The sequence below is a fragment of the Indicator indicator genome, chromosome 27 (genome assembly GCF_027791375.1).
Source record: "Indicator indicator isolate 239-I01 chromosome 27, UM_Iind_1.1, whole genome shotgun sequence".
Classification (NCBI taxonomy): domain Eukaryota; kingdom Metazoa; phylum Chordata; class Aves; order Piciformes; family Indicatoridae; genus Indicator; species Indicator indicator.
The window spans coordinates 10,825,964-10,837,789 of NC_072036.1; the positions used below are offsets into that span (position 1 = coordinate 10,825,964).

General features: G+C 45.2%; 1 protein-coding gene across 1 annotated transcript; it reads left to right on the forward strand.

Annotated features, from left to right (window-relative positions):
• The first annotated feature begins 216 nt into the window (after positions 1-216).
• OSTM1 (osteoclastogenesis associated transmembrane protein 1) lies at positions 217-8,652 on the forward strand. Its single transcript, XM_054393066.1, has 6 exons — positions 217-546; positions 3,655-3,769; positions 5,216-5,313; positions 5,771-5,935; positions 6,688-6,853; positions 7,162-8,652. The coding sequence occupies exons 1-6, from the start codon at positions 217-219 to the stop codon at positions 7,215-7,217; spliced, it is 930 nt and encodes a 309-aa protein (XP_054249041.1). The 3' UTR covers positions 7,218-8,652.
• The last annotated feature ends 3,174 nt before the right edge of the window (positions 8,653-11,826 follow it).

The window sequence follows — 11,826 nt, forward strand, 5'->3', positions numbered from 1 at the left end:
CGACGTGCCCCAAGAGACCCCACCAGACCCCATGGAACCCCGCCACTCGCCCTGCCCGCAGCCATCTCCCCCTCCCGTTCTTGCCCTCAGCTAGCCCACGCTCGGCCCCACCTCTTTCCCCGCCCCCTCCCCGTCGTGGCCAATGAGCGGCGGCGCCCCTCGGCGGGGGCGGGTGGTTTCCCGGCGCGACGCTTCCGGTTCGTTAGCGCAGCCGTCATGGCGGCGCTGCGCTGCTTCCTGCAGCTGTTGTTCGCTCTGGTGCTTACCCTCGGCCCCGCCGCCGGCGACATGCGCCGGCCCCTGGCGCTGGAGGTGCTGGGCGAGGCGGGGGAACTGGCGGAGGAGCTGTGGGGCGCGGGGCTGCCTGGCGATCTCCCCGAGCTGGAGCCGGAGTGCCGCCGCCTCCTCGTCGCCTTCGCGGAGGACAGCGCGGCGTTGACGGACTGCCTGGGCCGCCGCGCCCGCCCGGTGCGGCTCTGCCAGGCCTGCCACCCTTACTATCACCGGCTCCTCGCACAGTACGGCAACATCGGCCGTGCCGTCGGGGTGCGTCCGCGGGGCCGGGCGGGTGAGGGAGACTGCGAGGCTGCCCGGGGCGGGTACCAGCGTGCGGCCCTTCGCGCACCGGTGCAGGGTTAGGCGGCCTGGGAAGTTCCTTTGAGGCTTCCAGTCCTGTAAGTTCTGTATCAGAGTGCAGCTGCGCCGCACGCAGGAGGGTGTGGGTTGCTGGGGAAGGCGCGACACCGAAGCACTGCTGTTTCACCCTTCCCTGCGGCCTGACAGTCGCTGTCTAGCCCAGCTCTGCACCCTGGGCCAGCGCAGAGGGGCAGGAGAGGTGACTGCCTGTGTTGGGCCATGCCTGGGTACAGCTGGTGATGTGATCTGTGACACTAACATGGTGAGTGGGGCACCCATCTTGTGGGTAAACCTGTCTCCAGCCTGTGGAGGTCAGTTTCCATCCACCTGCCAGGTGTGTAAGGCAGTTTAGCAGAGGCTGGGAGTGTGTTTGGGAAGCACTGCAGGTAGTGACAGCTACTGTCTGCTGCATAGTGGCGTGGTCTGTGCAGGCAGCTGCTGGCATGGTTAGGGACAAGCAAGCTGCTTCACCTGCAGAAAGAAAGCTTTGCTCCTCTGTGCAAGTGGAAAAGTGGAAAAACTTGAGTTGTTCTTGCTGATGTTGCAATGGCTAAAACGGTGCCCTGGCTTGCAGGTTGTTGTACAGCACTAGTGAGGAACACTGCCAGAGCTTAGTTGCTTGGCACTTCTTGGAAAATTGATGATCTCTGTGACATGAGTGATGCACATCTGAGGAGAGCCATGTCACAGTGTTATTGGTTCCAAAGCTGATGAGAATGTGTGGCAGCACACTGGAAGTCCTGAGTGCTTGCTGGAGTTTCTGGACCCCATTCAAGGGAAACCTTGACCAAAGCAGGGCTTTGTTTTTACATCCTCCAGACTCTTGGTCATTTTGTTTTTTTCATGGCCTAGTGTTGGAGGTAGTTCATGACAAGTTTTGCATGTTCTCATCCAGTGTATCCACTTGTAAAAGTTAGTTCCCGGGGTGCTTAGCCTGGAGAGGAGAAGACTGAGAGGGGATCTTCTCAGTGCTTCTAAAGTGTGGGTGTCAAGAGGATGGGGCCAGACTCTTCAGCAGTGCTTAGCAACAGGACAAGGGGCAATGGACACAAACTGGAACACAGAAAGTTCCTTCTGAACATACAGAGAAACTTCTTTATTTAGAGGTTGATAGAGCTTGGACTAGGCTGCCTGGAGAGGCTGTGGAGTGGCCTTCTCTGAAGATAGTCAGAGCCTTCCTGGATGCAATCCTGTGCAGCCTTGCTTTACCAGGGTGGCTGGGCTAAATGATCTCCAGAGTTCCTTTCCACCCCCCACCATTCTTTGATTCTGTGAAATGTCTAGCCAGTTGTCTCTTGTCTTAGCCTGCAAACCTGTAGTCTATTTGTTTCTCATCAGGAAGCTGTTTCAGACCAGTGAGTAGGTAATGTGAAAGCAAGAGAGAGTAGTTCTCTTGGGTATGTCCAACATGATGTTTTGGCTAGGATTAGGTTGCCAGCACATCCCAGTGCTTAGGGTATGTGTGAACTTGTTGCAGCTGCTGTGCTTGAATACTGGCAGCTTGGGAGGAGTGTCCATTGTGTGATGTGGGAGACCTGTCTGTGTTAGAGAGTCTTTGGCTTTTCTTCTGTGTGTGGATTAACTAACCAAATAAATAAAGGAAGTGACCTCTTACAGCCTCAGTCAGTGTATCAGGTCTTTTTATCTTTACCATCTTACAACAGTGAAAGTGAATCTGAAAGAAGCAGCTAAGTTAGGTTTGGACATGTCTGACAGGTAAAATCCTCCTCACTGGGCTGGTTAAAGAATAAATCAGGCAAACATACTTAAGGAATGATTGAGGTCTACTTGATTCAGATTTGAATTTAAAGTTTCTCCCCCTTAGGAGAAATTTAAAGTTTCTCCCTCCTCTTAGGAGTCCAGCTGGTGAGGAAGTTCCTTAATGAAGCAACCAGAGAGTTTCCTGGATCAATGACTTTCTGTAACTCAGTAGAAATGAAAGTGGGTGAAAGCAGGAGTTGCCAGATGTGGCAATATTCAACTTCTGCAGTTGAGTCTCCAAGGGAAACTTTTTTTTTTTTTAAATAAACCTGTTGTAAGAAAGAGAAGTGGAAACTGAGTCTCTCATAAAGCTCTGTAAGGAACATGTTTCTTGTTAAAGAGATTATTTTCTTGTGTGTCCCACGTCACTTATCAAAGAGGGTTTTGGCAGCTTTTGCAGTTTTGAGGAGTGCTTAAGTCAGTTTAGCAGCCAGGAACCAGGAGCTAGAAAACAGGAGTCAGCTGACTGGAGGTCATGGTTTTGTATCAGTGATTTGAGGGAGAAAATAAAGCTTTGAAGGAGAGCACTGTTGCTCTGAATTCTGATAGGGATGCTTCCTGTTTATTCTGGAACTGCTTTTAGAGTAGCTCTGCATTTTTCAGGAGCCTGGTCCAGAGAATAAGTTCCTGTAAGAGCTGTGCCAGTGCCTGCTTTGAGGATGGGATGTGTTGGGTGCCTGCTAAGACAGATGAGCTTGGCAGCTATGAGAGCCCAGTCATGGGTTTGGGGGGAGCAGCCACTTTGCAGAGGACTGCTTTCCTGGTGTGCCTGCATGGTGGGGGAAGTTTGCTGCTGATACAATAGGTTGGTACAGCTGTCTTGGAAATTGTTTTCTCTTTTGGCTTGTTTTGGTTCAGCTCCTTCAAATATTCAGCTTAATGAGAGTGACCCTGTCTTCTCTGACTGCATTTGCCTTGAGCTGGTTTCTGGGGCAGCAGCCCAGAAATGGATGAATATGAGGTGCCTGACAGAGGAGGTCCTGTCTCTGTGCTTGCTTTTTTTCTTTCACTGACTTGCATAAAGTCCTAGTACATCTTCAAAGACCATGTGCAGTAGGCTGTCTTCTTCATGATATGAATTAAAGGATGAGAAGATTTTTGCTGTTCCATCAGTTCTGCTCTGCCTGTTCTAGAAGTACTGATGTGTTGATTGTTTAGTTCTGCTTGCCTAAAATACATCTCAAAACGTTCCCTTTGTAGTTTTAACACTTGATTGCAATATTTTTCTTTGGTTGTTGTTTCCTTTTTTCCTTCCAGAATTCTTCTGAGAGCCACAATTGTGCCAAAAGCATCTTGACCTCAGACAGGCTGCAGATGGTTGTGACCCTTTCGGAGTTCTTTAATGAAACCTGGGAGGCAGCCAACTGTGCAAGTATGTGACTCCTTCTGTAGCTTTCATGTTACTGCTGTGACTTATCCCCTCAAATTTGCACAGATCAGGACTGTATGCATTTGTTTAAAGACAGTCAGGAGATAACACACAAATCCTAAACCAGAGCCACTTGGACAAAGGCTACAAGAGCTTTTTGTTCTTTGAGGGATGCTGCCAAAAATCTGAGGGTACTACTCTGCTGGAAAACTTGTTACATAAATATTTTTGTTAGGCTGTTCTTTCAAAAGGTAATCTTGCTAGTTTTCTTTGGGATCTACAGACCTTGTTGAATACTTCCCATTGCAGTTTCTTCTGTTTTTCTCCCATCTTCCTTTTTTAAATGATTTTTTTTTTTTAACTGCCAACCTTTTTGCTTCAGTAGCTCTGGAATCCTTACATGTTGAACAGTATCTGGCCCCTCAGCCATGCTTTTGATTTCATTTTATGGGTGGAGGGTGTCCCAGGACTGTTCCAGTATCTTGCTGGCTTCATGCTCATGGTGCTGTGCCATTCTTCCAGCTGATCTACAGCTTTTTTGCCATTCCAGTGGTTTGGGGAGTGGGACTGTACACTAACAAGTGCACTGGAAAGCTGAGGGATCTAGGGGATTGCGTGTTAAAGGTGCTGGGTTTGCTGCAGAGCCCCTTGAGAGCCTAGAAGAATTTGTTCTCCTTTGTGAGTCTGGGCTGCATAAGGGCTGGAGAGGCAACACAGCAGGAGCTCTGTGGTCTGTGAGGTCCTGCTGTGCTTAGCTTGTAACCTGTGTGCTGCCTACTCAGTGTCCAGCTGAATGCTCACCCTCAACACAGATGGTGCTTCTTTCTCTCAGGAGATTGCTCTAGGATGTTGGCTTGCTCTCACAGTGCTGTGGTTGAACATCTAAATCCCCAAACCACTGTTGCCTTCTTATGTCCATCTGAAGTGGGGTGGAAGGAAGCAGTGGCAAGTTAGGGTTGAGGAAAGCACCAGAGCTCCCCTCAAACTGATGAAATGGTCAACTCCTAATAATAACCTGCACTCCAAATCTGTTGTGTTTATGGTCTAGTTGTTTCCTGGATGCTTCCAGCTGTATCTCCAATGCTGGTGCTTCTGCTTTCACACAACGGCTGTTACTGCTGCTGTGCAAAGCTGGCTGTGCAGCGTAGAAAATAAAAGTAATGTCTTGTTTGATCTTACAAGTCCAAAGATAATTCAGACCCCCTCTTGAGAAAGCTCTTGATGATAGTCTTCATCTTTCACTTAATCAAGGCCAATTAATTTGAAATACGTTCTCGATGGAGAGTTGGGTCAGAGGGTCTGAGACATCAGTGGCAGGCAGCTAAGGAAACACCAGTGTTGCCTTGTAGAGTTGAGAGCTCTTTTTGCAGCACTGGAGTGTCTGGGGCTTGTTGGCTATGGAAATGTTAGAAATTAGAATATTCTGATGTTTTTCTCTCTCTTTGACAGATTGTTTAAAGAACAGCAGTGAGGGATTATCAGATTCTACTGTAGAATTCCTGGATTTGTTCAATAAATCCCTGACATGTTTTGAACATAACCTTCAGGTATTTATGCTGTGTATTTAGGTAATAAATCCTTTAATTGCTACCAAAATCTTACTTACACTGAATAAACTACAGATACATATCAGGCAAATAAATAGCTGGTGAGTTGGTGAATTTTAGGCAGATTAAAACAGTGATCTGCAAAGTGCAGATGGTTACAGGTCAAGAGACTAGAATTAATTCTAATGCTCACCTTGACTTCTTTTTATATATAATTGCAATGCCACTTCACACCAGACTTTCTGAATCCACTATAGTTGATAATTATATAGGGCTACAAGGATGATGAAGGGACTGGAGCACTGCCTTATGAGAAAAGGCTGAGAGACAAGGCACTTCTGCTAGAAATACAGATTTTGGGTCAAACTTTGCTCTAGTTTTTAAATTTTTTTTTGTTTTTTTTTTTTTTTTTAACAATGCCTTACAACTCTGTGTAAATGCTCTTTTGTATCCCTAGGGACAAATCACCTACCTGTCACCAAATAACAACACAGAAGTATGTAGAAACTGCAACGAAACCTACAAAAAGTTGAATGACCTTTATAACAGCTTGCAAAGGATGAACAGGCAAGGTGGTGAGTCTGGGCACTCTGCACACTTGTGTATCGACGTGGAAGATGCAGTAAGTGTTGACTGATACTCAACAGGGAGGGCTTTATGAATCTGAGCTGTTTGTGCTTGTCTTGCTAGGCATTGGCCTTTCCTGCTTGGTATAGGCACAGGCAGCAGTGCCGTGGGCAGCTTGATGTCCCCTGGGGAGCTTGGTGGGGTTGGCTTGCTAGGCCCTTGTCTTCAGTCAGCACAGCAGGAGTGTCACTGAAGCTCCTGATCACCCAAGTGTGTTCCAGTCTGAGTAGCTGCACTTTGATTTCTTCTTACTGTGAAGGGGTTGGATTTAAAAAATAATAATCTCTTAATCTCCTGGCTCTTAATGTGAAGCTTTACTGCTGTTGTTCCAGCCAGTGTAATAACTGGTTCCTTATTGCAGCAGCTGTTTTTAGGGGTCCAAAGCACTGACGACATGTTTGGAAAAAGCTTTGTTACATTGTGTGGTTTTACCTCTTTGGGCAAAAGGAGTGCTGCTGAAAGTGTGGGCATAGCCCTGTGTCTGCAGGCTGTCAGTGGGTTCTCTGGGAAGCAGGCACATGGCAGTGTCTGAGGAGAGTCTGGTGTGAGGCTTGTGAAAGTCCTGATGGGAAGTCTTGGCTCACTTTAAATTGTCTGTTTGGACGTTTGCAGGGATTTGCTGCCTTTCGTGGGGAGATCTGTTCAAGTCTTGTATTTGAGCTTGAACGTCTTGATGTCTTGATTTGCCTTGCTGCAGAGAAAAAAGGCATCTGCTTGCTTTCATGCTGGCTTATGTTTTTGTTCTAGATGAACATCACTCGGAAGCTCTGGAGCAGGACTTTCAACTGCTCCCGTCCCTGCAGCGATACGGTCCCGGTGATCGCAGTCTCGTCCTTTATTCTTTTCCTACCTATCGTTTTTTATCTCAGTAGCTTCCTTCACTCGAAGCAGAAGAAGAGGATCCTCATTCTGCGTAAGTGCTGGTGCTGGCATTTCCCTGTTAGAGCTGGGTGGTGCCAGGGACTGGCTTGGCTCTGGTGGGAGAGGGGTGCCCAGCCAGCTCTGCCTGCAGCTGTGCTGACGGCGCTAATAGCGACTATTAGTCTGCTGCCGTCCCCTGAAGAGGGGTAGAGAAGAGCTTCAGCCATATCTTTTCATTAAAGTTCCTGGACGTGAGCAGAAAGCTGTTTGCAAGTCTGTGTGGGATAAATGGAGGGAGTGGAGAGACTGCTTCTGTGGAATTCTTTGTGTTCAATTTTCATGTAATTTTTCCCTTTCCAGCCAAGCGCATCCAGTCAAATGCCGGTCTCGTGAACATCCAAGAAAAATACAGCTGAGCTGCAAAACAAAACCTGAGAGCTGCTGCTGGTGTACAGTGGGTGCAATTGTGTTGGAATGAGGCTGGCACAAAAGAGGAGTTAATTATGGTTTAGTGGTAATGATACGGAGCAACACAAGTTAAACAAAATGCTGTCTGACTTCTAAGCGAGGATATTAACAAGGCAGGGCTGTGTGACACTGTATGGACTCTGAGCTTGAAAAAAATCTGTGGTTTTTCTTCAGTCTTGGGCTGAAGCTGCTGTTTTTCTGTTTCCGAGCTTTGGTACTTCTCACCAATAGAAAAACTACACTTCTGTTGTTTGTCACGTTTGTTTCACAGAAGCCTGGGTTCTGAATCTTTCCGAGGTGATTTTCATACCAAGTCAGAACTTGAAATGATATTTGGTGTTCTTGCCTGGAGCATTGTTTGATTCAAAATAATGCCACAATTGGAATTGACAGAAAACCTTAAAAAAAAAAGAAAAGTTTCTGTATTTCCTTTATTGGTCTAAACTCATGCTACTGGTATCTGTTAAAGAAAAAACAAAGCCATAAAAGATGGAGAGAAAGTGGTAAAATCCTATACCCAAAGCCAGCAACAGAACTGCCAGTGCAGAGTGGTCTTTGCTGACTGCAGTGTTCAGCTGTCTCTGAAACAAGCAACATATTTAGTCACTTGCACACTTTAACCACTAAAATAATCACTTGTCAAGTGTTACTTTTTTTTCAGAGGCTTATTTTGGATGGCTGCTTGGGGATGCTTCACTGTTTTTTCTGTTGTGTTATTTCCTTTTTAATTATAAAGGGTGTTTGGTAGTTCTGTTTGTTTGTGTTTGGTGTTGTTTTTGTAGAGAAGTGAGGTAAAGTCAAGTCACTGGAGATGCTGAGTTTCCTGGTTTGGAGTTTGTTATGGCTTAATACAGAGGAACTTAGCAGGGGAGAAGTTACCTTTTTATTTAGCAGTAAATGAACCAAAGGGTTCTCTAACTTAAAAACTGCCCTGAAAGACAGTGAAGACACTGTGTTGGGAATTGCTCACTTTCCAGAACTGGTTTAAAAACATCTGGCTTGTGAAATAGATGAATGTAAACAAATCCAAGCTTGCAGGATTCCAAAGCTGATGGAGAAAGTCCTGCAGGGATGCTCAGCAGTACTGACAGGCTGTGGGCTCCATTCAACCCCTGCAGCAGTACCAGCAATTCAGTTTGGTTGGGATAGTCCTGGTCTGGGAGAAGGGTGGGATTGAGAGGATTTATAGCTGTAATTGAGGTTAAGGAATGCCAGTCTTTGCTCCCATTTTTAAATGTCTTGTCTAACCTTGAGGAAAGAATGAATGGCCATTACAGCTGAAAATTTACATTGATCTTGGAAGCTCTGTCTGATGCCTGTCCAAATACCCCATGAAATAGTCTGATGGTACTTGACTGGCTTTGGAGCCTAGAATGTTAATTTTTTTTTCTTTGCATTAAGGCTCAAATAAATGTAAAAAAAAACAAAAAACAAAAACAAACCAAACAAACCAAACCTCAGTCCTAAAGGTCTTCAAGTCATTGCTTTTCTTGGTTTTTTTTGTGGGTTGCTTTGAGTTGGGACAGAACTCAAAACTTGGGTTTTAAAGCCAAGTTGACAGTATAGTATTAAGTAAAATGCTGTGTTTGTGATGGGTCCCACCCATATGACTGCCTTTTTGTCTTTTATCAGTAAGAGGAATTTATCTCCCTTTGTTTAAACACGTGAATTTCTTGGTCAGCAGTCAGTTTGCTCTAAGGTAGCTTCTAACAACCAACCTCAAACCACCTTTCTCTTGCTGATTGCATGAAGTTACCTTCTCGTGGCTGGGAGAGGCATGCTGCCTTAAGAAAAAAAAGACAAAACAACAATCAACCAAACAAAAAAAGAGGTTATTTTTTCTGTATCTATTAAACTTCAACTTTCTAGGACTTATTCAGCTGCCTGCTCTAATAGCATTACATTGATTTGGGACATCATATGATTGAGAGCTGTTGAAAGCAATCTTTCATTCGTGCAGCTAAAGCCAGTTTGTACGCCCAGCGTTTCAGAAGGACAGCTTTTGATACTGTAAGCAGTGGCTTTTTGAGCACATTCATGTTAAGTAGGTCTGAAAGTCATTACTTTTGGATATGGTGGTTAAGCACTTTAATAAAAAAAAAAAAAAAAGGAAAAGAAAAGATAATTTAAAAAAATCAGCTTTCCTTGTTTTCCTGGCTGCTAAGCCAAATGGAAATCCTCATGTGACTTTCATTTTAAAGCAGCAGTAAGGTTTACACTTGAGGTTTTTAATATTGCATCTGCTATTTTCTCCTTTTTTTATATTCTTTCTTCTTTTTTTCTTTCCTCCTAAACTTTGTACTACTAACTTTCTTTCCACAGTGGTTTTTTTTTTTTTTTTTGGGGGTAGGGTATTTAAGATCTAAATTGAATTGTCTTTCCACTCTGTTTCCTAGAGAAATGTGGGAGCACACAGATTATGTTGAAAGAAAACCCCTAGAATTCTTTTGGCTGCTACTCTTTCATCTTGGTTTATTGTTTGTTCTTTCCCCTCCCCCCCCCCCTTTTTTTTTTTTTTTGTATTATATGTACTAAATAGGCTGAACTTTGAAATAGTGGTTTGTATCTTTTTGTGCAAATAAAGATTTCTTACTGTGGGGTAGCCCTTTGATTTGTATTTATACTTACTAGGAAGCCTCTAAACACAGAAAGTCAGCTCCAATAAAGACTGTCAATAACCAAGGAACAGTGTGGTTATTTAATTGCTTCATTTATGGTAGTTTGATACTCCTGCTGTTCTGGGTTTGTGTTCACAAGCACCTGCTTATTATTCCTCATTATGCCATTTGCAGGAAACCAGCATCAGAAAGATGTTTTCAAAGCATTGCTGCGGTGAATTACGGAGCAAATGAAGTGCCAACTGCTGAGCAAGGCTGGAGTTTCAGCTCAGCCAGAGCCTGCTGAAGTGCATGGAAGAGCTCCTGCTGCAGGAGAGTTTTTTTGGGTGGGTGGTGTGTATGAGTAAGGCTGGTGGGGTATCACTTGCTGCTCTTGTGGGGAGGCTTTTGGTTGCCTCCGCTGGCCACTTTCAGCTTTATCAGGTGAGGTGTCGGATTGCTGTTGAGCTGGAGGATTTCAAATGGCAGTGCAGTGCCTCACCATGGGCAGAGTGGGCAACTCACCTGATGGCAGTAGCCTTGGGCACTGGTGGTAAGGTGTGGGCACCTCCAAGGCAAGTTTAAATCTCGGTGCGTCGCTCACAAGGGACTCCCAGGAAGGCTGGGAAAGTTTTAGTTGTCAGTGTGTGAGTCCTGGAAAACAAGGAATGGTTCTGGCTGCCTGCATGCTTGGCAGAGGGACTTGAAAGGGAGTAAGCACAGGAGAAGGGCAGGTGGGAAGAGGGGGGATTTAGCTAGGGGGTGGAGCAGAGGTAAGTGAGGGTGGAAACGGAGGTCTGTAAGCACAGGTGGAACAAAGTATTTTGGAGGGAGAGACTGCCAAATTTCATAGATGGTGGAAAGACCCAGAGAAAGGAGGCTATAAATGGGGCCTTAGTGGCAGCTGAGCTGGAAAGGGGAGGCTCTGACTCGTTGGAAGTGGGGTTGGGTACCAGGGAAATAGAGCAGTTAAACCCAGGTCCCCCACTGGTCTGTGATGGGACAGTTTGGGAATGGGAGCAAGTGGTGGGATGGCAACAGGGGATTGCTTCTGAGCTGCTTGAAAGCATCTGCTTTCTTCTGGGAGGGTACCTAGATTGTGTGGTGCTGTGGGTGGTGGTCAAGTAATCCTGGTTCAAGTCAAGCTGAGTAAGGCCTCTTGTTTAGCCTGAAACAGGAGCCTTTAAACAAACAAAAGAGAATATTTTTGTGCTCCCATCTGAGGGGAAACTATTGGAAGGCTCTTTCAAATCTTTAATGAGAGAGACTGGCTGGTAGCTGGGTTGAATTTTTAACTTTCAATACTGAAATTTCCCTCTGCTGTCAGCACAGTAAGTATCATGGATTGCTGCAATTAAACCAGTGTCTTAAGTTATTCATAATACTCTTTCTGGGCAGCATTCCCACCTGCTTAATCTGTGCTCTACAAGCGTTGATTCGAACTGACTGTTGAGAGATGCCAAGCTCAATCAGACACTAAAAAAATAAAATAAAATAAAATAAAAAATAAAATAAAATAAACTGGTTTAATTTGTGTTTCCTGCTCAATAATCCCACATGTTACTGATTTATTTGTTGTAATGAACCTGCCATTCAACTGCATCAAGATTAGGTGCTTAAACCACAGCATTAAGCAGGGAGCAACTTTTAATGCTGCTTTATGTTTCGTTGTGGCTCTTAGTACTTTACACTGGTGTCTCTTTCTCTCCTCTGCAATAAAGAGTTTGTGTGAGGATCCACAAAAGGCTCTGGAGTGGTGTTTTGTTAAAGCAGAGGGAGGTTTTAACAACTTTGAGCTGGGAGTTGAAATGTGGCACCTCCTCCTTCATCCAAACCTAAGTGGAACCGAACTGGTGAGCAGGATTAATGCATGAATTTATATTCCCTGCAGGATCTTTTCCGGGGTTAACCATGAAGTAAATGGCTTATGTCAAACTGATCTAGGTTAAGACTGAGAGAA

What these genes read in the sequence shown, in the direction of transcription:
- OSTM1 (XM_054393066.1), top strand. Translation starts at nt 217, where the DNA reads ATGGCGGCGCTGCGCTGCTTCCTGCAGCTGTTGTTCGCTCTGGTGCTT. An exon ending in ACATCGGCCGTGCCGTCGGG is followed by an intron (nt 547 to 3,654) that starts GTGCGTCCGCGG and finishes TTTTCCTTCCAG; the next exon opens with AATTCTTCTGAGAGCCACAA. An exon ending in GGAGGCAGCCAACTGTGCAA is followed by an intron (nt 3,770 to 5,215) that starts GTATGTGACTCC and finishes TCTCTTTGACAG; the next exon opens with ATTGTTTAAAGAACAGCAGT.